At 34.9% G+C, this 25879-nt stretch overlaps 1 protein-coding gene and 1 long non-coding RNA gene across 2 annotated transcripts in view; both read left to right on the forward strand.

Annotated features, from left to right (window-relative positions):
- Positions 1 to 7731, forward strand: part of LOC148655023 (mucin-19-like) — a 91274-nt gene extending 83543 nt beyond the window's left edge. Inside the window, exons 55-63 of the mRNA XM_088646610.1 lie at positions 759 to 851; positions 1618 to 1710; positions 2478 to 2570; positions 3338 to 3430; positions 4197 to 4289; positions 5056 to 5148; positions 5915 to 6007; positions 6775 to 6867; positions 7635 to 7731. Coding sequence (XP_088502736.1) covers positions 759 to 851; positions 1618 to 1710; positions 2478 to 2570; positions 3338 to 3430; positions 4197 to 4289; positions 5056 to 5148; positions 5915 to 6007; positions 6775 to 6867; positions 7635 to 7731 — 841 coding nt within the window. The remainder of the gene's footprint in view (positions 1 to 758; positions 852 to 1617; positions 1711 to 2477; positions 2571 to 3337; positions 3431 to 4196; positions 4290 to 5055; positions 5149 to 5914; positions 6008 to 6774; positions 6868 to 7634) is intronic.
- Positions 7732 to 8457: 726 nt separating this feature from the next.
- LOC148655024 (uncharacterized) overlaps positions 8458 to 25879 on the forward strand; it is a 43632-nt gene continuing 26210 nt past the window's right edge. The window contains exon 1 of the long non-coding RNA XR_015941410.1: positions 8458 to 8587. This is a non-coding gene — a long non-coding RNA (uncharacterized LOC148655024). The remainder of the gene's footprint in view (positions 8588 to 25879) is intronic.

Raw genomic sequence — 25879 nt, forward strand, 5'->3', positions numbered from 1 at the left:
CGGTTTTCCTAACGATGAATAACAAAATCAATACTCAATTTATAATTTCCTCAAATTACCAATATTCTGGTTTACTAACCCCACTCTCTTCAAGAACAACACTGTCCTGGACTTCAATAATCTACACGTTCAGTGGGTTTTAAAAAAAGAAGAAATAATATCTGTTTCTATGAAAACAAGATGTGAATTCAGCAGAAAAGTATTTCTACAGTAGGAAGATGAACAATGTAATATTTTAGTACAAATTACACTGTTGAAAGAAAACATGGCCTTCAGTGCTGATACAGCAGTGGAAGTTTGTTTTGGTAATTTCTTTATTTGTTGAGTGTCACCAACGGAAATGCTTTGAGAAAGTGATCATTGAAAATAGCACAGATTACCACTTAAATATTTAGTGCTATTGTAAATCAAAAGGAAAGCTGAATACACAATGAGAAAACAAGATGTGTTCCAAGGCAAAAGTGTGTATGGTCTTTTGCTGTATGTAAGTATTTCTAGCAGAGTACTTTATCTTCACGGTTGATCTCCCCCAAAAAGTATTTTTTCAACATCGGGGGTTTTATGTCTTTACTGCAAGTAGAAAACTTATTTTTGTTGTGAAACGTGTTTTCAACCATTATTGTTGGGTGAGTCTTGATCGATATTTTGCTTTTCATCCAACGAATGATTTAAAATGCATTTCTTTGTTATTTCTTTACAAACAACTACAATCATAACAGAAACAACGACACCAACTGTTACTCCAAAATCAACAACAGCTTCCACAACAACAGTGTCACCTCCCACAACTTTTTCACCTCCAACACCAACGACTCCTGTGACTACCACAACTGGTACGCCACAAACTACAGGTAATCAACGGTTTTCCTAACGATGAATAACAAAATCAATACTCAATTTGTAATTTCCTCAAATTACCAATATTCTGGTTTACTAACCCCACTCTCTTCAAGAACAACACTGTCCTGGACTTCAATAATCTACACGTTCAGTGGGTTTTAAAAAAAGAAGAAATAATATCTGTTTCTATGAAAACAAGATGTGAATTCAGCAGAAAAGCATTTCTACAGTAGGAAGTTGAACAATGTAATATTTTAGTACAAATTACACTGTTGAAAGAAAACATGGCCTTCAGTGCTGATACAGCAGTGGAAGTTTGTTTTGGTAATTTCTTTATTTGTTGAGTGTCACCAACGGAAATGCTTTGAGAAAGTGATCATTGAAAATAGCACAGATTACCACTTAAATATTTAGTGCTATTGTAAATCAAAAGGAATGCTGAATACACAATGAGAAAACAAGATGCGTTCCAAGGCAAAAATGTGTATGGTCTTTTGCTGTATGTAAGTATTTCTAGCAGAGTACTTTATCTTCACGGTTGATCTCCCCCAAAAAGTATTTTTTCAACATCGGGGGTTTTATGTCTTTACTGCAAGTAGAAAACTTATTTTTGTTGTGAAACGTGTTTTCAACCATTATTGTTGGGTGAGTCTTGATCGATATTTTGCTTTTCATCCAACGAATGATTTAAAATGCATTTCTTTGTTATTTCTTTACAAACAACTACAATCATAACAGAAACAACGACACCAACTGTTACTCCAAAATCAACAACAGCTTCCACAACAACAGTGTCACCTCCCACAACTTTTTCACCTCCAACACCAACGACTCCTGTGACTACCACAACTGGAACGCCACAAACTACAGGTAATCAACGGTTTTCCTAACGACGAATGACAAAATCAATACTCAATTTATAATTTCCTCAAATTACCAATTTTCTGGTTTACTAACCCCACTCTCTTCAAGAACAACACTGTCCTGGACTTCAATAATCTACACGTTCAGTGGGTTTTAAAAAAAGAAGAAATAATATCTGTTTCTATGAAAACAAGATGTGAATTCAGCAGAAAAGCATTTTTTACAGTAGGAAGACGAACAATGTAATATTCTAGTACAAATTACCCTGTTGAAAGAAAACATGGCCTTCAGTGCTGATACGGCAGTGGAAGTTTATTTTGGTAATTTCTTTATTTGTTGAGTGTCACCAACGGAAATGCTTTGAGAAAGTGATCATTGAAAATAGCACAGATTACCACTTAAATATTTAGTGCTATTGTAAATCAAAAGGAAAGCTGAATACACAATGCGAAAACAAGATGCGTTCCATGGCAAAAGTGTGTATGGTCTTTTGCTGTATGTAAGTATTTCTAGCAGAGTACTTTATCTTCACGGTTGATCTCCCCCAAAAAATATTTTTTCAACATCGGGGGTTTTATGTCTTTACTGCAAGTAGAAAACTTATTTTTGTTGTGAATTGTGTTTTCAACCGTTATTGTTGGGTGAGTCTTGATCGATATTTTGCTTTTCATCCAACAAATGATTTAAAATGCATTTCTTTGTTATTTCTTTACAAACAACTACAATCATAACAGAAACAACGACACCAACTGTTACTCCAAAATCAACAACAGCTTCCACAACAACAGTGTCACCTCCCACAACTTTTTCACCTCCAACACCAACGACTCCTGTGACTACCACAACTGGTACGCCACAAACTACAGGTAATCAACGGTTTTCCTAACGATGAATAACAAAATCAATACTCAATTTCTAATTTCCTCAAATTACCAATATTCTGGTTTACTAACCCCACTCTCTTCAAGAACAACACTGTCCTGGACTTCAATAATCTACACGTTCAGTGGGTTTTAAAAAAAGAAGAAATAATATCTGTTTCTATGAAAACAAGATGTGAATTCAGCAGAAAAGCATTTCTACAGTAGGAAGTTGAACAATGTAATATTTTAGTACAAATTACACTGTTGAAAGAAAACATGGCCTTCAGTGCTGATACAGCAGTGGAAGTTTGTTTTGGTAATTTCTTTATTTGTTGAGTGTCACCAACGGAAATGCTTTGAGAAAGTGATCATTGAAAATAGCACAGATTACCACTTAAATATTTAGTGCTATTGTAAATCAAAAGGAATGCTGAATACACAATGAGAAAACAAGATGCGTTCCAAGGCAAAAATGTGTATGGTCTTTTGCTGTATGTTATTATTTCTAGCAGAGTACTTTATCTTCACGGTTGATCTCCCCCCAAAAATATTTTTTCATCATCGGGGGTTTTACGTCTTTACTGCAAGGAGAAAACTTACTTTTTGTTGTGAATCGTGTTTTCAACCGTTATTGTTGGGTGAGTCTTGATCGATATTTTGCTTGTCATCCAATGAATGATTTAAAATGCATTTCTTTGTTATTTCTTTACAAACAACTACAATCATAACAGAAACAACGACACCAACTGTTACTCCAAAATCAACAACAGCTTCCACAACAACAGTGTCACCTCCCACAACTTTTTCACCTCCAACACCAACGACTCCTGTGACTACCACAACTGGAACGCCACAAACTACAGGTAATCAACGGTTTTCCTAACGACGAATGACAAAATCAATACTCAATTTATAATTTCCTCAAATTACCAATATTCTGGTTTACTAACCCCACTCTCTTCAAGAACAACACTGTCCCGGACTTCAATAATCTACATGTTCAGTGGGTTTTAAAAAAAGAAGAAATAATATCTGTTTCTATGAAAACAAGATGTGAAATCAGCAGAAAAGTATTTCTACAGTAGGAAGATGAACAATGTAATATTTTAGTTCAAATTACACTGTTGAAAGAAAACATGGCCTTCAGTGCTGATACGGCAGTGGAAGTTTGTTTTGGTAATTTCTTTATTTGTTGAGTGTCACCAACGGAAATGCTTTGAGAAAGTGATCATTGAAAATAGCACAGATTACCACTTAAATATTTAGTGCTATTGTAAATCAAAAGGAAAGCTGAATACACAATGAGAAAACAAGATGTGTTCCAAGGCAAAAGTGTGTATGGACTTTTGCTGTATGTAAGTATTTCTAGCAGAGTACTTTATCTTCACGGTTGATCTCCCCCAAAAAGTATTTTTTCAACATCGGGGGTTTTATGTCTTTACTGCAAGTAGAAAACTTATTTTTGTTGTGAAACATGTTTTCAACCATTATTGTTGGGTGAGTCTTGATCGATATTTTGCTTTTCATCCAACGAATGATTTAAAATGCATTTCTTTGTTATTTCTTTACAAAAAACTACAATCATAACAGAAACAACGACACCAACTGTTACTCCAAAATCAACAACAGCTTCCACAACAACAGTGTCACCTCCCACAACTTTTTCACCTCCAACACCAACGACTCCTGTTACTACCACAACTGGTACGCCACAAACTACAGGTAATCAACGGTTTTCCTAACGATGAATAACAAAATTAATACTCAATTTATAATTTCCTCAAATTACCAATATTCTGGTTTACTAACCCCACTCTCTTCATGAACAACACTGTCCTGGACTTCAATAATCTACACGTTCAGTGGGTTTTAAAAAAAGAAGAAATAATATCTGTTTCTATGAAAACAAGATGTGAATTCAGCAGAAAAGCATTTCTACAGTAGGAAGATGAACAATGTAATATTTTAGTACAAATTACCCTGTTGAAAGAAAACATGGCCTTCAGTGCTGATACAGCAGTGGAAGTTTGTTTTGGTAATTTCTTTATTTGTTGAGTGTCACCAACGGAAATGCTTTGAGAAAGTGATCATTGAAAATAGCACAGATTACCACTTAAATACTTAGTGCTATTGTAAATCAAAAGGAAAGCTGAATACACAATGCGAAAACAAGATGCGTTCCAAGGCAAAAGTGTGTAAGGTCTTTTGCTGTATGTTATTATTTCTAGCAGAGTACTTTATCTTCACGGTTGATCTCCCTCAAAAAAGATTTTTTCATCATCGGGGTTTTATGTCTTTACTGCAAGGAGAAAACTTACTTTTTGTTGTGAATCGTGTTTTCAACCGTTATTGTTGGGTGAATCTTGATTGATATTTTGCTTTTTATCCAATGAATGATTTAAAATGCATTTCTTTGTTATTTCTTTACAAACAACTACAATCATAACAGAAACAACAACACCAACTGTTACTCCAAAATCAACAACAGCTTCCACAACAACAGTGTCACCTCCCACAACTTTTTCACCTCCAACACCAACGACTCCTGTGACTACCACAACTGGTACCCCACAAACTACAGGTAATCAACGGTTTTCCTAACGATGAATAACAAAATCAATACTCAATTTATAATTTCCTCAAATTACCAATATTCTGGTTTACTAACCCCACTCTCTTCAAGAACAACACTGTCCTGGACTTCAATAATCTACACGTTCAGTGGGTTTTAAAAAAAGAAGAAATAATATCTGTTTCTATGAAAACAAGATGTGAATTCAGCAGAAAAGTATTTCTACAGTAGGAAGATGAACAATGTAATATTTTAGTACAAATTACACTGTTGAAAGAAAACATGGCCTTCAGTGCTGATACAGCAGTGGAAGTTTGTTTTGGTAATTTCTTTATTTGTTGAGTGTCACCAACGGAAATGCTTTGAGAAAGTGATCATTGAAAATAGCACAGATTACCACTTAAATATTTAGTGCTATTGTAAATCAAAAGGAAAGCTGAATACACAATGAGAAAACAAGATGTGTTCCAAGGCAAAAGTGTGTATGGTCTTTTGCTGTATGTAAGTATTTCTAGCAGAGTACTTTATCTTCACGGTTGATCTCCCCCAAAAAGTATTTTTTCAACATCGGGGGTTTTATGTCTTTACTGCAAGTAGAAAACTTATTTTTGTTGTGAAACGTGTTTTCAACCATTATTGTTGGGTGAGTCTTGATCGATATTTTGCTTTTCATCCAACGAATGATTTAAAATGCATTTCTTTGTTATTTCTTTACAAACAACTACAATCATAACAGAAACAACGACACCAACTGTTACTCCAAAATCAACAACAGCTTCCACAACAACAGTGTCACCTCCCACAACTTTTTCACCTCCAACACCAACGACTCCTGTGACTACCACAACTGGTACGCCACAAACTACAGGTAATCAACGGTTTTCCTAACGATGAATAACAAAATCAATACTCAATTTGTAATTTCCTCAAATTACCAATATTCTGGTTTACTAACCCCACTCTCTTCAAGAACAACACTGTCCTGGACTTCAATAATCTACACGTTCAGTGGGTTTTAAAAAAAGAAGAAATAATATCTGTTTCTATGAAAACAAGATGTGAATTCAGCAGAAAAGCATTTCTACAGTAGGAAGTTGAACAATGTAATATTTTAGTACAAATTACACTGTTGAAAGAAAACATGGCCTTCAGTGCTGATACAGCAGTGGAAGTTTGTTTTGGTAATTTCTTTATTTGTTGAGTGTCACCAACGGAAATGCTTTGAGAAAGTGATCATTGAAAATAGCACAGATTACCACTTAAATATTTAGTGCTATTGTAAATCAAAAGGAATGCTGAATACACAATGAGAAAACAAGATGCGTTCCAAGGCAAAAATGTGTATGGTCTTTTGCTGTATGTTATTATTTCTAGCAGAGTACTTTATCTTCACGGTTGATCTCCCCCCAAAAATATTTTTTCATCATCGGGGGTTTTACGTCTTTACTGCAAGGAGAAAACTTACTTTTTGTTGTGAATCGTGTTTTCAACCGTTATTGTTGGGTGAGTCTTGATCGATATTTTGCTTTTCATCCAATGAATGATTTAAAATGCATTTCTTTGTTATTTCTTTACAAACAACTACAATCATAACAGAAACAACGACACCAACTGTTACTCCAAAATCAACAACAGCTTCCACAACAACAGTGTCACCTCCCACAACTTCCACACCTCCAACACCATCGACTCCTGTGACTACCACAACTGGAACGCCACAAACTACAGGTAATCAACGGTTTTCCTAACGACGAATAACAAAATTAATACTCAATTTATAATTTCCTCAAATTACCAATATTCTGGTTTACTAACCCCACTCTCTCCAAGAACAACACTGTCCTGGACTTCAATAATCTACATGTTCAGTGGGTTTTAAAAAAAGAAGAAATAATATTTGTTTCTATGAAAACAAGATGTGAATTCAGCAGAAAAGCATTTTTTACAGTAGGAAGACGAACAATGTAATATTCAAGTACAAATTACCCTGTTGAAAAAAAACATGGCCTTCAGTGCTGATACGGCAGTGGAAGTTTATTTTGGTAATTTCTTTATTTGTTGAGTGTCACCAACGGAAGTGCTTTGAGAAAGTGATCATTGAAAATAGCACAGATTACCACTTAAATATTTAGTGCTATTGTAAATCAAAAGGAAAGCTGAATACACAATGCGAAAACAAGATGCGTTCCAAGGCAAAAGTGTGTAAGGTCTTTTGCTGTATGTTATTATTTCTAGCAGAGTACTTTATCTTCACGGTTGATCTCCCTCAAAAAAGATTTTTTCATCATCAGGGTTTTATGTCTTTACTGCAAGGAGAAAACTTACTTTTTGTTGTGAATCGTGTTTTCAACCGTTATTGTTGGGTGAATCTTGATTGATATTTTGCTTTTTATCCAATGAATGATTTAAAATGCATTTCTTTGTTATTTCTTTACAAACAACGACAATCATAACAGAAACAACGACACCAACTGTTACTCCAAAATCAACAACAGCTTCCACAACAACAGTGTCACCTCCCACAACTTTTTCACCTCCAACACCAACGACTCCTGTGACTACCACAACTGGAACGCCACAAACTACAGGTAATCAACGGTTTTCCTAACGACGAATAACAAAATCAATACTCAATTTGTAATTTCCTCAAATTACCAATTTTCTGGTTTACTAACCCCACTCTCTTCAAGAACAACACTATCCTGGACTTCAATAATCTACACGTTCAGTGGGTTTTAAAAAAAGAAGAAATAATATCTGTTTCTATGAAAACAAGATGTGAATTCAGCAGAAAAGCATTTCTACAGTAGGAAGATGAACAATGTAATATTTTAGTACAAATTACACTGTTGAAAGAAAACATGGCCTTCAGTGCTGATACAGCAGTGGAAGTTTGTTTTGGAAATTTCTTTATTTGTTGAGTGTCACCAACGGAAATGCTTTGAGAAAGTGATCATTGAAAATAGCACAGATTACCACTTAAATATTTAGTGCTATTGTAAATCAAAAGGAAAGCTGAATACACAATGCGAAAACAAGATGCGTTCCATGGCAAAAGTGTGTATGGTCTTTTGCTGTATGTTATTATTTCTAGTAGAGGACTTTATCTTCACGGTTGATCTCCCTCAAAAAAGCTTTTTTCATCATCGGGGGTTTTTTGTCTTTACTGCAAGGAGAAAACTTACATTTTGTTGTGAATCATGTTTTCAACCGTTATTGTTGGGTGAGTCTTGATTGATATTTTGCTTTTTATCCAATGAATGATTTAAAATGCATTTCTTTGTTATTTCTTTACAAACAACTACAATCATAACAGAAACAACAACACCAACTGTTACTCCAAAATCAACACCAGCTTCCACAACAACAGTGTCACCTCCCACAACTTTTTCACCTCCAACACCATCGACTCCTGTGACTACCACAACTGGAACGCCACAAACTACAGGTAATCAACGGTTTTCCTAACGACGAATAACAAAATCAATACTCAATTTATAATTTCCTCAAATTACCAATATTCTGGTTTACTAACCCCACTCTCTTCAAGAAGAACACTGTCCTGGACTTCAATAATCTACACGTTCAGTGGGTTTTAAGAAAAGAAGAAATAATATCTGTTTCTATGAAAACAAGATGTGAATTCAGCAGAAAAGCATTTTTTACAGTAGGAAGACGAACAATGTAATATTCAAGTACCACATTACCCTGTTGAAAGAAAACATGGCCTTCAGTGCTGATACGGCAGTGGAAGTTTATTTTGGTAATTTCTTTATTTGTTGAGTGTCACCAACGGAAATGCTTTGAGAAAGTGATCATTGAAAATAGCACAGATTACCACTTAAACATTTAGTGCTATTGTAAATCAAAAGGAAAGCTGAATACACAATGCGAAAACAAGATGCATTCCATGGCAAAAGTGTGTATGGTCTTTTGCTGTATGTTATTATTTCTAGCAGAGTACTTTATCTTCACGGTTGATCTCCCCCAAAAAATATTTTTTCATCATCGGGGGTTTTACGTCTTTACTGCATGGAGAAAACTTACTTTTTGTTGTGAATCGTGTTTTCAACCGTTATTGTTGGGTGAGTCTTGATCGATATTTTGCTTTTCATCCAACGAATGATTTAAAATGCATTTCTTTGTTATTTCTTTACAAACAACTACAATCATAACAGAAACAACGACACCAACTGTTACTCCAAAATCAACAACAGCTTCCACAACAACAGTGTCACCTCCCACAACTTTTTCACCTCCAACACCAACGACTCCTGTGACTACCACAACTGGAACGCCACAAACTACAGGTAATCAACGGTTTTCCTAACGACGAATGACAAAATCAATACTCAATTTATAATTTCCTCAAATTACCAATATTCTGGTTTACTAACCCCACTCTCTTCAAGAACAACACTGTCCTGGACTTCAATAATCTACACGTTCAGTGGGTTTTAAAAAAAAGAAGAAATAATATCTGTTTCTATGAAAACAAGATGTGAATTCAGCAGAAAAGCATTTCTACAGTAGGAAGATGAACAATGTAATATTTTAGTACAAATTACACTGTTGAAAGAAAACATGGCCTTCAGTGCTGATATGGCAGTGAAAGTTTGTTTTGGTAATTTCTTTATTTTTTTAGTGTCACCAACGGAAATGCTTTGAGAAAGTGATCATTGAAAATAGCACAGATTACCACTTAAATATTTCGTGCTATTGTAAATCAAAAGGAAAGCTGAATACACAATGCGAAAACAAGACGCGTTCCATGGCAAAAGTGTTTATGGTCTTTTGCTGTATGTTATTATTTCTAGCAGAGTACTTTATCTTCACGGTTGATCTCCCTCAAAAAAGCTTTTTTCATCATAGGGGGTTTTATGTCTTTACTGCAAGGAGAAAACTTACTTTTTGTTGTGAATCATGTTTTCAACCGTTATTGTTGGGTGAGTCTTGATTGATATTTTGCTTTTTATCCAATGAATGATTTAAAATGCATTTCTTTGTTATTTCTTTACAAACAACTACAATCATAACAGAAACAACAACACCAACTGTTACTCCAAAATCAACAACAGTGTCACCTCCCACAACTTTTTCACCTCCAACAACAACGACTCCTGTGACTACCACAACTGGAACGCCACAAACTACAGGTAATCAACGGTTTTCCTAACGACGAATAACAAAATCAATACTCAATTTATAATTTCCTCAAATTACCAATATTCTGGTTTACTATCCCCACTCTCTTCAAGAAGAACACTGTCCTAGACTTCAATAATCTACACGTTCAGTGGGTTTTAAAAAAAAGATGAAATAATATCTGTTTCTATGAAAACAAGATCTGAATTCAGCAGATAAGCATTTCTACAGTAGGAAGATGAACAATGTAATATTTTAGTACAAATTACACTGTTGAAAGAAAACATGGCCTTCAGTGCTGATACGGCAGTGAAAGTTTGTTTTGGTAATTTCTTTATTTTTTTAGTGTCACCAACGGAAATGCTTTGAGAAAGTGATAATTGAAAATAGCACAGATTACCACTTAAATATTTCGTGCTATTGTAAATCAAAAGGAAAGCTGAATACACAATGCGAAAACAAGACGCGTCCCATGGCAAAAGTGTTTATGGTCTTTTGCTGTATGTTATTATTTCTAGAGGAGTACTTTATCTTCATGGTTGATCTCCCTCAAAAAAGCTTTTTTCATCATCGGGGGTTTTATGTCTTTACTGCAAGGAGAAAACTTACTTTTTGTTGTGAATCATGTTTTCAACCGTTATTGTTGGGTGATTCTTGATTGATATTTTGCTTTTTATCCAATGAATGATTTAAAATGCATTTCTCTGTTATTTCTTTTCAAACAACTACAATCATAACAGAAACAACAACACCAACTGTTACTCCAAAATCAACAACAGCTTCCACAACAACAGTGTCACCTCCCACAACTTTTTCACCTCCAACACCAACGACTCCTGTGACTACCACAACTGGAACGCCACAAACTACAGGTAATCAACGGTTTTCCTAACGACGAATAACAAAATCAATACTCAATTTATAATTTCCTCAAATTACCAATTTTCTGGTTTACTATCCCCACTCTCTTCAAGAACAACACTGTCCTGGACTTCAATAATCTACACGTTCAGTGGGTTTTAAAAAAAGAAGAAATAATATCTGTTTCTATGAAAACAAGATGTGAATTCAGCAGAAAAGCATTTCTACAGTAGGAAGATGAACAATGTAATATTTTAGTACAAATTACACTGTTGAAAGAAAACATGGCCTTCAGTGCTGATACAGCAGTGGAAGTTTGTTTTGGAAATTTCTTTATTTGTTGAGTGTCACCAACGGAAATGCTTTGAGAAAGTGATCATTGAAAATAGCACAGATTACCACTTAAACATTTAGTGCTATTGTAAATCAAAAGGAAAGCTGAATACACAATGCGAAAACAACATGCGTTCCATGGCAAAAGTGTGTATGGTCTTTTGCTGTATGTTATTATTTCTAGCAGAGTACTTTATCTTCACGGTTGATCTCCCCCAAAAAATATTTTTTCATCATCGGGGGTTTTACGTCTTTACTGCATGGAGAAAACTTACTTTTTGTTGTGAATCGTGTTTTCAACCGTTATTGTTGGGTGAGTCTTGATCGATATTTTGCTTTTCATCCAACGAATGATTTAAAATGCATTTCTTTGTTATTTCTTTACAAACAACTACAATCATAACAGAAACAACGACACCAACTGTTACTCCAAAATCAACAACAGCTTCCACAACAACAGTGTCACCTCCCACAACTTTTTCACCTCCAACACCAACGACTCCTGTGACTACCACAACTGGAACGCCACAAACTACAGGTAATCAACGGTTTTCCTAACGACGAATAACAAAATCAATACTCAATTTATAATTTCCTCAAATTACCAATTTTCTGGTTTACTAACCCCACTCTCTTCAAGAACAACACTGTCCTGGACTTCAATAATCTACACGTTCAGTGGGTTTTAAAAAAAGAAGAAATAATATCTGTTTCTATGAAAACAAGATGTGAATTCAGCAGAAAAGCATTTCTACAGTAGGAAGATGAACAATGTAATATTTTAGTACAAATTACACTGTTGAAAGAAAACATGGCCTTCAGTGCTGATACAGCAGTGGAAGTTTGTTTTGGAAATTTCTTTATTTGTTGAGTGTCACCAACGGAAATGCTTTGAGAAAGTGATCATTGAAAATAGCACAGATTACCACTTAAACATTTAGTGCTATTGTAAATCAAAAGGAAAGCTGAATACACAATGCGAAAACAAGATGCGTTCCATGGCAAAAGTGTGTATGGTCTTTTGCTGTATGTTATTATTTCTAGCAGAGTACTTTATCTTCACGGTTGATCTCCCCCAAAAAATATTTTTTCATCATCGGGGGTTTTACGTCTTTACTGCATGGAGAAAACTTACTTTTTGTTGTGAATCGTGTTTTCAACCGTTATTGTTGGGTGAGTCTTGATCGATATTTTGCTTTTCATCCAACGAATGATTTAAAATGCATTTCTTTGTTATTTCTTTACAAACAACTACAATCATAACAGAAACAACGACACCGACTGTTACTCCAAAATCAACAACAGCTTCCACAACAACAGTGTCACCTCCCACAACTTTTTCACCTCCAACACCAACGACTCCTGTGACTACCACAACTGGAACGCCACAAACTACAGGTAATCAACGGTTTTCCTAACGACGAATAACAAAATCAATACTCAATTTATAATTTCCTCAAATTACCAATTTTCTGGTTTACTAACCCCACTCTCTTCAAGAACAACACTGTCCTGGACTTCAATAATCTACACGTTCAGTGGGTTTTAAAAAAAGAAGAAATAATATCTGTTTCTATGAAAACAAGATGTGAATTCAGCAGAAAAGCATTTCTACAGTAGGAAGATGAACAATGTAATATTTTAGTACAAATTACACTGTTGAAAGAAAACATGGCCTTCAGTGCTGATACAGCAGTGGAAGTTTGTTTTGGAAATTTCTTTATTTGTTGAGTGTCACCAACGGAAATGCTTTGAGAAAGTGATCATTGAAAATAGCACAGATTACCACTTAAACATTTAGTGCTATTGTAAATCAAAAGGAAAGCTGAATACACAATGCGAAAACAAGATGCGTTCCATGGCAAAAGTGTGTATGGTCTTTTGCTGTATGTTATTATTTCTAGCAGAGTACTTTATCTTCACGGTTGATCTCCCCCAAAAAATATTTTTTCATCATCGGGGGTTTTAAGTCTTTACTGCATGGAGAAAACTTACTTTTTGTTGTGAATCGTGTTTTCAACCGTTATTGTTGGGTGAGTCTTGATCGATATTTTGCTTTTCATCCAACGAATGATTTAAAATGCATTTCTTTGTTATTTCTTTACAAACAACTACAATCATAACAGAAACAACGACACCAACTGTTACTCCAAAATCAACAACAGCTTCCACAACAACAGTGTCACCTCCCACAACTTTTTCACCTCCAACACCAACGACTCCTGTGACTACCACAACTGGAACGCCACAAACTACAGGTAATCAATGGTTTTCCTAACGACGAATGACAAAATCAATACTCAATTTATAATTTCATCAAATTACCAATATTCTGGTTTACTAACCCCACTCTCTTCAAAACAACACTGTCCTGGACTTCAATAATCTACACGTTCAGTGGGTTTTAAAAAAAAGAAGAAATAATATCTGTTTCTATGAAAACAAGATGTGAATTCAGCAGAAAAGCATTTCTACAGTAGGAAGATGAACAATGTAATATTTTAGTACAAATTACACTGTTGAAAGAAAACATGGCCATCAGTGCTGATACGGCAGTGGAAGTTTGTTTTGGTAATTTCTTTATTTGTTGAGTGTCACCAACGGAAATGATTTGAGAAAGTGATAATTGAAAATAGCACAGATTACCACTTAAATATTTAGTGCTATTGTAAATCAAAAGGAAAGCTGAATACACAATGCAAAAACAAGATACGTTCCATGGCAAAAGTGTGTATGGTCTTTTGCTGTATGTTATTATTTCTAGCAGAGTACTTTATCTTCACGGTTGATCTCCCCCAAAAAATATTTTTTCATCATCGGGGGTTTTACGTCTTTACTGCATGGAGAAAACTTACTTTTTGTTGTGAATCGTGTTTTCAACCGTTATTGTTGGGTGAGTCTTGATCGATATTTTGCTTTTCATCCAACGAATGATTTAAAATGCATTTCTTTGTTATTTCTTTACAAACAACTACAATCATAACAGAAACAACGACACCGACTGTTACTCCAAAATCAACAACAGCTTCCACAACAACAGTGTCACCTCCCACAACTTTTTCACCTCCAACACCAACGACTCCTGTGACTACCACAACTGGAACGCCACAAACTACAGGTAATCAATGGTTTTCCTAACGACGAATGACAAAATCAATACTCAATTTATAATTTCCTCAAATTACCAATATTCTGGTTTACTAACCCCACTCTCTTCAAGAACAACACTGTCCTGGACTTCAATAATCTACACGTTCAGTGGGTTTTAAAAAAAGAAGAAATAATATCTGTTTCTATGAAAACAAGATGTGAATTCAGCAGAAAAGCATTTCTACAGTAGGAAGATGAACAATGTAATATTTTAGTACAAATTACACTGTTGAAAGAAAACATGGCCATCAGTGCTGATACGGCAGTGGAAGTTTGTTTTGGTAATTTCTTTATTTGTTGAGTGTCATCAACGGAAATGATTTGAGAAAGTGATAATTGAAAATAGCACAGATTACCACTTAAATATTTAGTGCTATTGTAAATCAAAAGGAAAGCTGAATACACAATGAGAAAACAAGACGCGTTCCATGGCAAAAGTGTGTTTGGTCTTTTGCTGTATGTTATTATTTCTAGCAGAGTACTTTATCTTCACGGTTGATCTCCCTCAAAAAAGCTTTTTTCATCATCGGGGGTTTTATGTCTTTACTGCAAGGAGAAAACTTACTTTTTGTTGTGAATCGTGTTTTCAACCGTTATTGTTGGGTGAGTCTTGATCGATATTTTGCTTTTTATCCAATGAATGATTTAAAATGCATTTCTTTGTTATTTCTTTACAAACAACTACAATCATAACAGAAACAACAACACCAACTGTTACTCCAAAATCAACAACAGCTTCCACAACAACAGTGTCACCTCCCACAACTTTTTCACCTCCAACACCAACGACTCCTGTGACTACCACAACTGGAACGCCACAAACTACAGGTAATCAACGGTTTTCCTAACGACGAATAACAAAATCAATACTCAATTTATAATTTCCTCAAATTACCAGTTTTCTGGTTTACTAACCCCACTCTCTTCAAGAACAACACTGTCCTGGACTTCAATAATCTACACGTTCAGTGGGTTTTAAAAAAAGATGAAATAATATCTGTTTCTATGAAAACAAGATGTGAATTCAGCAGAAAAGCATTTCTACAGTAGGAAGATGAACAATGTAATATTTTAGTACAAATTACACTGTTGAAAGAAAACATGGCCTTCAGTGCTGATACAGCAGTGGAAGTTTGTTTTGGAAATTTCTTTATTTGTTGAGTGTCACCAACGGAAATGCTTTGAGAAAGTGATCATTGAAAATAGCACAGATTACCACTTAAACATTTAGTGCTATTGTAAATCAAAAGGAAAGCTGAATACACAATGCGAAAACAAGATGCGTTCCATGGCAAAAGTGTGTATGGTCTTTTGCTGTATGTTATTATTTCTAGCAGAGTACTTTATCTTCACGGTTGATCTCCCCCAAAAAATATTTTTTCATCATCGGGGATTTTACGTCTTTACTGCAAGGAGAAAACTTACTTTTTGTTGTGAATCGTGTTTTCAACCGTTATTGTTGGGTGAGTCTTGATCGATATTTTGCTTTTCATCCAACGAATGATTTAAAATGCATTTCTTTGTTATTTCTTTACAAACAACTACAATCATAACAGAAACAACGACACCAACTGTTACTCCAAAATCAACAACAGCTTCCACAACAACAGTGTCACCTCCCACAACTTTTTCACCTCCAACACCAACGACTCCTGTGACTACCACAACTGGAACGCCACAAACTACAGGTAATCAATGGTTTTCCTAACGACGAATGACAAAATCAATACTCAATTTATAATTTCCTCAAATTACCAATATTCTGGTTTACTAACCCCACTCTCTTCAAGAACAACACTGTCCTGGACTTCAATAATCTACACGTTCAGTGGGTTTTAAAAAAAAGAAGAAATAATATCTGTTTCTATGAAAACAAGATGTGAATTCAGCAGAAAAGCATTTCTACAGTAGGAAGATGAACAATGTAATATTTTAGTACAAATTACACTGTTGAAAGAAAACATGGCCATCAGTGCTGATACGGCAGTGGAAGTTTGTTTTGGTAATTTCTTTATTTGTTGAGTGTCACCAACGGAAATGATTTGAGAAAGTGATCATTGAAAATAGCACAGATTACCACTTAAATATTTAGTGCTATTGTAAATCAAAAGGAAAGCTGAATACACAATGCGAAAACAAGACGCGTTCCATGGCAAAAGTGTTTATGGTCTTTTGCTGTATGTTATTATTTCTAGCAGAGTACTTTATCTTCACGGTTGATCTCCCTCAAAAAAGCTTTTTTCATCATCGGGGGTTTTATGTCTTTACTGCAAGGAGAAAACTTACTTTTTGTTGTGAATCATGTTTTCAACCGTTATTGTTGGGTGAGTCTTGATCGATATTTTGCTTTTTATCCAATGAATGATTTAAAATGCATTTCTTTGTTATTTCTTTACAAACAACTACAATCATAACAGAAACAACAACACCAACTGTTACTCCAAAATCAACAACAGCTTCCACAACAACAGTGTCACCTCCCACAACTTTTTCACCTCCAACACCAACGACTCCTGTGACTACCACAACTGGAACGCCACAAACTACAGGTAATCAACGGTTTTCCTAACGACGAATAACAAAATCAATACTCAATTTATAATTTCCTCAAATTACCAGTTTTCTGGTTTACTAACCCCACTCTCTTCAAGAACAACACTGTCCTGGACTTCAATAATCTACACGTTCAGTGGGTTTTAAAAAAAGAAGAAATAATATCTGTTTCTATGAAAACAAGATGTGAATTCAGCAGAAAAGCATTTCTACAGTAGGAAGATGAACAATGTAATATTTTAGTACAAATTACACTGTTGAAAGAAAACATGGCCTTCAGTGCTGATACAGCAGTGGAAGTTTGTTTTGGAAATTTCTTTATTTGTTGAGTGTCACCAACGGAAATGCTTTGAGAAAGTGATCATTGAAAATAGCACAGATTACCACTTAAACATTTAGTGCTATTGTAAATCAAAAGGAAAGCTGAATACACAATGCAAAAACAAGATGCGTTCCATGGCAAAAGTGTGTATGGTCTTTTGCTGTATGTTATTATTTCTAGCAGAGTACTTTATCTTCACGGTTGATCTCCCCCAAAAAATATTTTTTCATCATCGGGGGTTTTACGTCTTTACTGCATGGAGAAAACTTACTTTTTGTTGTGAATCGTGTTTTCAACCGTTATTGTTGGGTGAGTCTTGATCGATATTTTGCTTTTCATCCAACGAATGATTTAAAATGCATTTCTTTGTTATTTCTTTACAAACAACTACAATCATAACAGAAACAACGACACCAACTGTTACTCCAAAATCAACAACAGCTTCCACAACAACAGTGTCACCTCCCACAACTTTTTCACCTCCAACACCAACGACTCCTGTGACTACCACAACTGGAACGCCACAAACTACAGGTAATCAATGGTTTTCCTAACGACGAATGACAAAATCAATACTCAATTTATAATTTCCTCAAATTACCAATATTCTGGTTTACTAACCCCACTCTCTTCAAGAACAACACTGTCCTGGACTTCAATAATCTACACGTTCAGTGGGTTTTAAAAAAAAGAAGAAATAATATCTGTTTCTATGAAAACAAGATGTGAATTCAGCAGAAAAGCATTTCTACAGTAGGAAGATGAACAATGTAATATTTTAGTACAAATTACACTGTTGAAAGAAAACATGGCCATCAGTGCTGATACGGCAGTGGAAGTTTGTTTTGGTAATTTCTTTATTTGTTGAGTGTCACCAACGGAAATGATTTGAGAAAGTGATCATTGAAAATAGCACAGATTACCACTTAAATATTTAGTGCTATTGTAAATCAAAAGGAAAGCTGAATACACAATGCGAAAACAAGACGCGTTCCATGGCAAAAGTGTTTATGGTCTTTTGCTGTATGTTATTATTTCTAGCAGAGTACTTTATCTTCACGGTTGATCTCCCTCAAAAAAGCTTTTTTCATCATCGGGGGTTTTATGTCTTTACTGCAAGGAGAAAACTTACTTTTTGTTGTGAATCATGTTTTCAACCGTTATTGTTGGGTGAGTCTTGATCGATTTTTTGCTTTTTATCCAATGAATGATTTAAAATGCATTTCTTTGTTATTTCTTTACAAACAACTACAATCATAACAGAAACAACAACACCAACTGTTACTCCAAAATCAACAACAGCTTCCACAACAACAGTGTCACCTCCCACAACTTTTTCACCTCCAACACCAACGACTCCTGTGACTACCACAACTGGAACGCCACAAACTACAGGTAATCAACGGTTTTCCTAACGACGAATAACAAAATCAATACTCAATTTATAATTTCCTCAAATTACCAGTTTTCTGGTTTACTAACCCCACTCTCTTCAAGAACAACACTGTCCTGGACTTCAATAATCTACACGTTCAGTGGGTTTTAAAAAAAGAAGAAATAATATCTGTTTCTATGAAAACAAGATGTGAATTCAGCAGAAAAGCATTTCTACAGTAGGAAGATGAACAATGTAATATTTTAGTACAAATTACACTGTTGAAAGAAAACATGGCCTTCAGTGCTGATACAGCAGTGGAAGTTTGTTTTGGAAATTTCTTTATTTGTTGAGTGTCACCAACGGAAATGCTTTGAGAAAGTGATCATTGAAAATAGCACAGATTACCACTTAAACATTTAGTGCTATTGTAAATCAAAAGGAAAGCTGAATACACAATGAGAAAACAAGACGCGTTCCATGGCAAAAGTGTGTTTGGTCTTTTGCTGTATGTTATTATTTCTAGCAGAGTACTTTATCTTCACGGTTGATCTCCCTCAAAAAAGCTTTTTTCATCATCGGGGGTTTTATGTCTTTACTGCAAGGAGAAAACTTACTTTTTGTTGTGAATCGTGTTTTCAACCGTTATTGTTGGGTGAGTCTTGATCGATATTTTGCTTTTTATCCAATGAATGATTTAAAATGCATTTCTTTGTTATTTCTTTACAAACAACTACAATCATAACAGAAACAACGACACCAACTGTTACTCCAAAATCAACAACAGCTTCCACAACAACAGTGTCACCTCCCACAACTTTTTCACCTCCAACACCAACGACTCCTGTGACTACCACAACTGGAACGCCACAAACTACAGGTAATCAACGGTTTTCCTAACGACGAATAACAAAATCAATACTCAATTTATAATTTCCTCAAATTACCAGTTTTCTGGTTTACTAACCCCACTCTCTTCAAGAACAACACTGTCCTGGACTTCAATAATCTACACGTTCAGTGGGTTTTAAAAAAAGAAGAAATAATATCTGTTTCTATGAAAACAAGATGTGAATTCAGCAGAAAAGCATTTCTACAGTAGGAAGATGAACAATGTAATATTTTAGTACAAATTACACTGTTGAAAGAAAACATGGACTTCAGTGCTGATACAGCAGTGGAAGTTTGTTTTGGAAATTTCTTTATTTGTTGAGTGTCACCAACGGAAATGCTTTGAGAAAGTGATCATTGAAAATAGCACAGATTACCACTTAAACATTTAGTGCTATTGTAAATCAAAAGGAAAGCTGAATACACAATGAGAAAACAAGACGCGTTCCATGGCAAAAGTGTGTTTGGTCTTTTGCTGTATGTTATTATTTCTAGCAGAGTACTTTATCTTCACGGTTGATCTCCCTCAAAAAAGCTTTTTTCATCATCGGGGGTTTTATGTCTTTACTGCAAGGAGAAAACTTACTTTTTGTTGTGAATCGTGTTTTCAACCGTTATTGTTGGGTGAGTCTTGATCGATATTTTGCTTTTTATCCAATGAATGATTTAAAATGCATTTCTTTGTTATTTCTTTACAAACAACTACAATCATAACAGAAACAACAACACCAACTGTTACTCCAAAATCAACAACAGCTTCCACAACAACAGTGTCACCTCCCACAACTTTTTCACCTCCAACACCAACGACTCCTGTGACTACCACAACTGGAACGCCACAAACTACAGGTAATCAACGGTTTTCCTAACGACGAATAACAAAATCAATACTCAATTTATAATTTCCTCAAATTACCAGTTTTCTGGTTTACTAACCCCACTCTCTTCAAGAACAACACTGTCCTGGACTTCAATAATCTACACGTTCAGTGGGTTTTAAAAAAAGATGAAATAATATCTGTTTCTATGAAAACAAGATGTGAATTCAGCAGAAAAGCATTTCTACAGTAGGAAGATGAACAATGTAATATTTTAGTACAAATTACACTGTTGAAAGAAAACATGGCCTTCAGTGCTGATACAGCAGTGGAAGTTTGTTTTGGAAATTTCTTTATTTGTTGAGTGTCACCAACGGAAATGCTTTGAGAAAGTGATCATTGAAAATAGCACAGATTACCACTTAAACATTTAGTGCTATTGTAAATCAAAAGGAAAGCTGAATACACAATGCGAAAACAAGATGCGTTCCATGGCAAAAGTGTGTATGGTCTTTTGCTGTATGTTATTATTTCTAGCAGAGTACTTTATCTTCACGGTTGATCTCCCCCAAAAAATATTTTTTCATCATCGGGGGTTTTACGTCTTTACTGCAAGGAGAAAACTTACTTTTTGTTGTGAATCGTGTTTTCAACCGTTATTGTTGGGTGAGTCTTGATCGATATTTTGCTTTTCATCCAACGAATGATTTAAAATGCATTTCTTTGTTATTTCTTTACAAACAACTACAATCATAACAGAAACAACGACACCAACTGTTACTCCAAAATCAACAACAGCTTCCACAACAACAGTGTCACCTCCCACAACTTTTTCACCTCCAACACCAACGACTCCTGTGACTACCACAACTGGAACGCCACAAACTACAGGTAATCAATGGTTTTCCTAACGACGAATGACAAAATCAATACTCAATTTATAATTTCCTCAAATTACCAATATTCTGGTTTACTAACCCCACTCTCTTCAAGAACAACACTGTCCTGGACTTCAATAATCTACACGTTCAGTGGGTTTTAAAAAAAAGAAGAAATAATATCTGTTTCTATGAAAACAAGATGTGAATTCAGCAGAAAAGCATTTCTACAGTAGGAAGATGAACAATGTAATATTTTAGTACAAATTACACTGTTGAAAGAAAACATGGCCATCAGTGCTGATACGGCAGTGGAAGTTTGTTTTGGTAATTTCTTTATTTGTTGAGTGTCACCAACGGAAATGATTTGAGAAAGTGATCATTGAAAATAGCACAGATTACCACTTAAATATTTAGTGCTATTGTAAATCAAAAGGAAAGCTGAATACACAATGCGAAAACAAGACGCGTTCCATGGCAAAAGTGTTTATGGTCTTTTGCTGTATGTTATTATTTCTAGCAGAGTACTTTATCTTCACGGTTGATCTCCCTCAAAAAAGCTTTTTTCATCATCGGGGGTTTTATGTCTTTACTGCAAGGAGAAAACTTACTTTTTGTTGTGAATCATGTTTTCAACCGTTATTGTTGGGTGAGTCTTGATCGATATTTTGCTTTTTATCCAATGAATGATTTAAAATGCATTTCTTTGTTATTTCTTTACAAACAACTACAATCATAACAGAAACAACAACACCAACTGTTACTCCAAAATCAACAACAGCTTCCACAACAACAGTGTCACCTCCCACAACTTTTTCACCTCCAACACCAACGACTCCTGTGACTACCACAACTGGAACGCCACAAACTACAGGTAATCAACGGTTTTCCTAACGACGAATAACAAAATCAATACTCAATTTATAATTTCCTCAAATTACCAGTTTTCTGGTTTACTAACCCCACTCTCTTCAAGAACAACACTGTCCTGGACTTCAATAATCTACACGTTCAGTGGGTTTTAAAAAAAGAAGAAATAATATCTGTTTCTATGAAAACAAGATGTGAATTCAGCAGAAAAGCATTTCTACAGTAGGAAGATGAACAATGTAATATTTTAGTACAAATTACACTGTTGAAAGAAAACATGGCCTTCAGTGCTGATACAGCAGTGGAAGTTTGTTTTGGAAATTTCTTTATTTGTTGAGTGTCACCAACGGAAATGCTTTGAGAAAGTGATCATTGAAAATAGCACAGATTACCACTTAAACATTTAGTGCTATTGTAAATCAAAAGGAAAGCTGAATACACAATGAGAAAACAAGACGCGTTCCATGGCAAAAGTGTGTTTGGTCTTTTGCTGTATGTTATTATTTCTAGCAGAGTACTTTATCTTCACGGTTGATCTCCCTCAAAAAAGCTTTTTTCATCATCGGGGGTTTTATGTCTTTACTGCAAGGAGAAAACTTACTTTTTGTTGTGAATCGTGTTTTCAACCGTTATTGTTGGGTGAGTCTTGATCGATATTTTGCTTTTTATCCAATGAATGATTTAAAATGCATTTCTTTGTTATTTCTTTACAAACAACTACAATCATAACAGAAACAACGACACCAACTGTTACTCCAAAATCAACAACAGCTTCCACAACAACAGTGTCACCTCCCACAACTTTTTCACCTCCAACACCAACGACTCCTGTGACTACCACAACTGGAACGCCACAAACTACAGGTAATCAACGGTTTTCCTAACGACGAATAACAAAATCAATACTCAATTTATAATTTCCTCAAATTACCAGTTTTCTGGTTTACTAACCCCACTCTCTTCAAGAACAACACTGTCCTGGACTTCAATAATCTACACGTTCAGTGGGTTTTAAAAAAAGAAGAAATAATATCTGTTTCTATGAAAACAAGATGTGAATTCAGCAGAAAAGCATTTCTACAGTAGGAAGATGAACAATGTAATATTTTAGTACAAATTACACTGTTGAAAGAAAACATGGACTTCAGTGCTGATACAGCAGTGGAAGTTTGTTTTGGAAATTTCTTTATTTGTTGAGTGTCACCAACGGAAATGCTTTGAGAAAGTGATCATTGAAAATAGCACAGATTACCACTTAAACATTTAGTGCTATTGTAAATCAAAAGGAAAGCTGAATACACAATGAGAAAACAAGACGCGTTCCATGGCAAAAGTGTGTTTGGTCTTTTGCTGTATGTTATTATTTCTAGCAGAGTACTTTATCTTCACGGTTGATCTCCCTCAAAAAAGCTTTTTTCATCATCGGGGGTTTTATGTCTTTACTGCAAGGAGAAAACTTACTTTTTGTTGTGAATCGTGTTTTCAACCGTTATTGTTGGGTGAGTCTTGATCGATATTTTGCTTTTTATCCAATGAATGATTTAAAATGCATTTCTTTGTTATTTCTTTACAAACAACTACAATCATAACAGAAACAACAACACCAACTGTTACTCCAAAATCAACAACAGCTTCCACAACAACAGTGTCACCTCCCACAACTTTTTCACCTCCAACACCAACGACTCCTGTGACTACCACAACTGGAACGCCACAAACTACAGGTAATCAACGGTTTTCCTAACGACGAATAACAAAATCAATACTCAATTTATAATTTCCTCAAATTACCAGTTTTCTGGTTTACTAACCCCACTCTCTTCAAGAACAACACTGTCCTGGACTTCAATAATCTACACGTTCAGTGGGTTTTAAAAAAAGATGAAATAATATCTGTTTCTATGAAAACAAGATGTGAATTCAGCAGAAAAGCATTTCTACAGTAGGAAGATGAACAATGTAATATTTTAGTACAAATTACACTGTTGAAAGAAAACATGGCCTTCAGTGCTGATACAGCAGTGGAAGTTTGTTTTGGAAATTTCTTTATTTGTTGAGTGTCACCAACGGAAATGCTTTGAGAAAGTGATCATTGAAAATAGCACAGATTACCACTTAAACATTTAGTGCTATTGTAAATCAAAAGGAAAGCTGAATACACAATGCGAAAACAAGATGCGTTCCATGGCAAAAGTGTGTATGGTCTTTTGCTGTATGTTATTATTTCTAGCAGAGTACTTTATCTTCACGGTTGATCTCCCCCAAAAAATATTTTTTCATCATCGGGGGTTTTACGTCTTTACTGCAAGGAGAAAACTTACTTTTTGTTGTGAATCGTGTTTTCAACCGTTATTGTTGGGTGAGTCTTGATCGATATTTTGCTTTTCATCCAACGAATGATTTAAAATGCATTTCTTTGTTATTTCTTTACAAACAACTACAATCATAACAGAAACAACGACACCAACTGTTACTCCAAAATCAACAACAGCTTCCACAACAACAGTGTCACCTCCCACAACTTTTTCACCTCCAACACCAACGACTCCTGTGACTACCACAACTGGAACGCCACAAACTACAGGTAATCAATGGTTTTCCTAACGACGAATGACAAAATCAATACTCAATTTATAATTTCCTCAAATTACCAATATTCTGGTTTACTAACCCCACTCTCTTCAAGAACAACACTGTCCTGGACTTCAATAATCTACACGTTCAGTGGGTTTTAAAAAAAAGAAGAAATAATATCTGTTTCTATGAAAACAAGATGTGAATTCAGCAGAAAAGCATTTCTACAGTAGGAAGATGAACAATGTAATATTTTAGTACAAATTACACTGTTGAAAGAAAACATGGCCATCAGTGCTGATACGGCAGTGGAAGTTTGTTTTGGTAATTTCTTTATTTGTTGAGTGTCACCAACGGAAATGATTTGAGAAAGTGATCATTGAAAATAGCACAGATTACCACTTAAATATTTAGTGCTATTGTAAATCAAAAGGAAAGCTGAATACACAATGCGAAAACAAGACGCGTTCCATGGCAAAAGTGTTTATGGTCTTTTGCTGTATGTTATTATTTCTAGCAGAGTACTTTATCTTCACGGTTGATCTCCCTCAAAAAAGCTTTTTTCATCATCGGGGGTTTTATGTCTTTACTGCAAGGAGAAAACTTACTTTTTGTTGTGAATCATGTTTTCAACCGTTATTGTTGGGTGAGTCTTGATCGATATTTTGCTTTTTATCCAATGAATGATTTAAAATGCATTTCTTTGTTATTTCTTTACAAACAACTACAATCATAACAGAAACAACAACACCAACTGTTACTCCAAAATCAACAACAGCTTCCACAACAACAGTGTCACCTCCCACAACTTTTTCACCTCCAACACCAACGACTCCTGTGACTACCACAACTGGAACGCCACAAACTACAGGTAATCAACGGTTTTCCTAACGACGAATAACAAAATCAATACTCAATTTATAATTTCCTCAAATTACCAGTTTTCTGGTTTACTAACCCCACTCTCTTC

Source organism: Lepisosteus platostomus, chromosome 9 (assembly GCF_059453375.1).
Source record: "Lepisosteus platostomus isolate fLepPlt1 chromosome 9, fLepPlt1.hap1, whole genome shotgun sequence".
NCBI classification, from domain to species: Eukaryota; Metazoa; Chordata; class Actinopteri; order Semionotiformes; family Lepisosteidae; genus Lepisosteus; species Lepisosteus platostomus.